This window comes from Micromesistius poutassou, assembly GCF_964030765.1.
Source record: "Micromesistius poutassou genome assembly, chromosome: 20".
Taxonomy (NCBI): domain Eukaryota; kingdom Metazoa; phylum Chordata; class Actinopteri; order Gadiformes; family Gadidae; genus Micromesistius; species Micromesistius poutassou.
In genome coordinates, this window is record NC_140290.1 from 12,219,641 (window position 1) to 12,223,793 (window position 4,153).

General features: G+C 54.6%; 1 protein-coding gene across 1 annotated transcript in view; it reads right to left on the reverse strand.

Annotated features, from left to right (window-relative positions):
- Nucleotides 1-3,921, reverse strand: part of rims3 (regulating synaptic membrane exocytosis 3) — a gene marked incomplete at both ends in the record, with an annotated part of 7,973 nt that extends 4,052 nt beyond the window's left edge. Inside the window, one exon of the mRNA XM_084484553.1 lies at nt 3,576-3,921. Within this exon, the coding sequence (XP_084340679.1) occupies nt 3,576-3,921 (346 nt within the window). The remainder of the gene's footprint in view (nt 1-3,575) is intronic.
- Between the last annotated feature and the right edge of the window lie 232 nt (nt 3,922-4,153).

A 4,153-nucleotide genomic window follows, 5' to 3' on the forward strand; every position in this document is an offset into this window, starting at 1 on the left:
TTGACCAAGCACAAAGACTTAACGACCACCCATGTCAGGCCACCCGTCAGTGTTTCTCTGTCCGTCTAGCCACCTGTCTAAGTGTGTGTGTGTGTGTGTGTGTGTGTGTGTGTGTGTGTGTGTGTGTGTGTGTGTGTGTGTGTGTGTGTGTGTCTCCACACCAGGCTAATTCCATTGATCTCTCGCCTCTGGCCTTTAATAGCAAAGTGCGGGTGTTGTGTAAAGAGCCGTATTAAGCCAGCCATTTTGCTAACGTCTAACTCGACCGGGTCACCACCCCCCCGCCAACAACCTTGTTATTCTCAGAGAACAGGTTTCCTGGATCCCCTTAATAGAACAATCGCCTCTTCTCTGTAAAGTGGCCGCAGCCTAGTTTATCCTTGAATACCCAGCAGCCGTTAAAGCCGCGTGCAGGACCGACGGCTTCAGTTAATAACAAAATCAATTGGAGTGTTTTGGCTGAGCTACCGACAGTCCAGGCGGTCTCATGCAGACAGACGGCATGAAGTAGGATGCTGAAGACAATCATTGACCTGTGTGTGTGTGTGTGTGTGTGTGTGTGTGTGTGTGTGTGTGTGTGTGTGTGTGTATGTATGTATGTATGTATGTATGTATGTATGTATGTATGTATGTATGTGTGTGTGTGTGTGTGTGTGTGTATGTATGTATGTATGTAAGTGTGTATGTATGTGTGCGTGTGCGTGCGTGTGTACATGTATGTGAGCGTATTTGACATAGTCCTCTCCTGCTCGGTTTGGATGATGTCTGGGCAGCCTTTCAAAGCCGTGCATTTACCAAGCGCATATATATGCCACCGTAATTGCGCGGGCTCCATTGATTTCAGTTCTCAGGCACCTGCGATGCAGTCGCTTCAGCCCTGCCGGGAACGATGGGGTAGGTGGAGGAGGAGGTGGAGGAGGAGGTGGAGGTGGAGGAGGAGGTGGAGGTGGAGGAGGAGGAGGAGGAGGAGGTGGAGGAGGAGGAGGAGGTGGAGGAGGAGGAGGAGGAGGAGGTGGAGGTGGAGGAGGAGGTGGAGGTGGAGGTGGAGGAGGAGGAGGAGGTGGAGGAGGAGGTGGAGGTGGAGGTAGAGGTAGAGGTGGCGGTGGAGGTGGAGGAGGAGGTGGAGGTGGAGGTGGAGGTGGAGGAGGAGGTGGAGATGGAGAGGGGAGAGGGGCGGAGTCTCATATGGGTGAGAACGTCGGGCCGAAGAGACAGCGATCCGGTCATGCACAGTGTCAGGGGGGAATCAAATGCAGCTCTGTGCGTGGCAAAATATGAAGTGCACCAAGAAGTGTGATGTCAGGACGACAGGTAGATGTCATGGCGACGGGTGACACTGTGAATTTTTGGTTTGCGCCGAGGCGCGGTGTGATCTTCCAGCAGCTGAGACGTCTAAATTTAGACCCCCCCCCCCCTCCCCCCCTCCTCCCGCGCAGCACACACTCACAACACTGAACTCTCAGTATTGCCACCCAGCCCCTCGTCTCGTCTCAACCCTGGTTTCTCTATGCTACACACACACACACGCACACACACACACACACACACGCACGCACGCACGCACGCACGCACGCACGCACGCACGCACGCACGCACGCACGCACGCACGCACGCACGCACGCACGCACGCACGCACACACACACACACCAACAACGATGGAACGCCCTCTGGTGAGGACAGTTCCTGCATCAGACCTGGTGTCAGCTGGGTCTCATCACGCCCTCAGCGGGGAGGGTGTGGCATAGGGTTAGCGACAAACAAAATTGTCTCAAATTCATCATCATCTATTCCTCTTTGTCCCTTTCTTGGGGGAACAGCTTGGCAGCAGATTGGCAGCAACAAACAAAGTCACTGAAGCTCCATGAACCTACAGAGACCTGAGCTCCACAATGTGTTCCCTACCAGAGCGCCAGTGTGGCGTCCTGCGTCGGGGCGTCAGGAGGAGCTGTGGGCAGCCCTCCTTAAACTCTGTGTCTGGATCATCCTCTCCTCCCTTGGTTTTCAACATGCCCGCTCCCCGCCCCCCAACACAGCGTGGTTAAAATCTCACTCGCAACTCACAACAGAGAATGGAATCATGCACAACCTTTGCCTAATAGGACCTGCTCACTAGGTCTGCCTTCACAAGCCGGGTATGTGTGTGTGTGTGTGTGTGTGTGTGTGTGTGTGTGTGTGTGTGTGTGTGTGTGTGTGCATTTCCCCAGTTCACGCAGAGTTGCAGTGGGTTTCTGTAAGGCAAACTGTGGCTCAATGTGAGAAAGCCTTTTGCTGCAGCAGTACAGCCTCTGCAATTACACAGAGAGAACATGTGCACCAAGCGTATAGACCTACAGACACACACACGCACACACGTCACACACACACACACACATGCACACACATGCAGACACACACATGCACACACATACACATACACACACACACACACGCACACACACACACACATATGCACAATCTCGACACAGCCACCCCTGACTCGCGGCTGGTTCAGTTCAACACAAAGCCCCTGATGGAATTATGAGAGACTAATTACAGGGATAAGAGAAAGTAGAGTCCTTCTGCCGTAAGTACATATTGTTGGAACCATTAGCATTCAGGCAGCGAGCGATAGGTTTCTTTTTGCCCCGAGTCAAAGCATTGATTTTCCCATGAAACTAATGCAGCAACACAGTTCATCCCAAGAGGTGATAAACGTGTAAGAACAAGGCGTCCTGATCGCAGACATACAAGACAGTGGGCTAAAGATTATTCAGCAAATATTATCTCAGAATCCTATCCCAATAAATATACATATATATATATATATTTATATATCAGTTTTAAAGCCTGAGATTCCAAACTCATTACACGAAACAGGCCCTAGGTGGCCGTGACCTAATACAATAATACAATCCAATACATTACATTTACAGCTCTCAGAGCCGGCCAGGAAAGAGGGACAAAAGGCACCGGGGAGAGGGAGAGGAAATAGACAGGAGATAGAGACCGGGTATGGGGCAATTATGGAGGCTGAACATGAAGACGTTAGAGGGGCCGAGGTCTTTAGAGAGCGGCCCTGACCTAGCAGGGCGGGTGGGATTTCAGACTAAGAGGATAGAACAAAAAAAAAAAAGAGCTGTTGCAAAAGAGGAGAAGCAGCCAGACGCACAAGGGGAGAAATGGACTCTGGAGCGACGGACAGAGAGAGACAGGCAGACGGGGAGAGAGAGAAACACAGAGAAGAAAGAAAGAGGAAAAATAGAAAAGCAGACAGACAGTAGAAAGCAGAGGAAGGAAAAAAAGAGCAGTCCAATGACGATGCTGATGATGCTCAAGGGGAGAGACTAATGTGAAGAACAGATGAGTCGATGATAAAATAAAAGCCGAGTTCGCCTCTTCTGGATACCTCTGCGGCGGAAGCGGCCCCGATACTGAAAAAACTAACAAAACCACGACGGTACACAACAACAACAACAAACAACAAACGGTCCGAAAAAACACCTCTCCCTTTGTTCTCGCCCCCCCCCCCAGCCCCAGCCCCCCACCCCCCCCCCCCCTTAAAAGAGCTCACAGACTAGGAGAAGCGACCTCTCACCTTGCTGGTGCAGCTGCTGCGTGCTCTTGCTCCACTGCGACAGCCCCACGATGGCCACCATCTTGGCGCCCAGGCTGGACCGCCGCTTCTTGTTGCCGGCCAGCGACGCCGAGTCCCCGTTGCCGCCGCCCACACCGCTGCCGCCGCCGCCGCCGCCGCCGCCCACGCCGCCGCCCACGCCGCCGCTGCTACTCCCGCCTCCGGGGCTCTTCTCCAGGCTGTACATGGCCCCTGAGATGCTGGAGGAGCGCACCACGTTGCGGGCGGCGGCGGCGCTCAGCCCGTTCAGGCTGCTCATCCCCGGGCCCGAGGCCGCCACCTCCACCGAGGCGCTGCCGAGCATCATGCTGCTGTCTGTTTCCCCTGCTGGGGGGGGGGGGAGAGGGGGGAGGGGTGTGTGGTGAGGGGCGAGGGGGGAGGGGTGGACGAGGCTGAGGTCGTTTGGGGTGGTGGTGGTGGAGGGGGTGGTGGTGGAGGGGGTCGGTCGGATAAGAGGAGGATGGGGGGAGTTGGGGGAGGGCTGGGGGGGGGGGAGGAGGAGACAGACCTGCAGGAGGAGGAGGAGGGGGAGGGGGAGG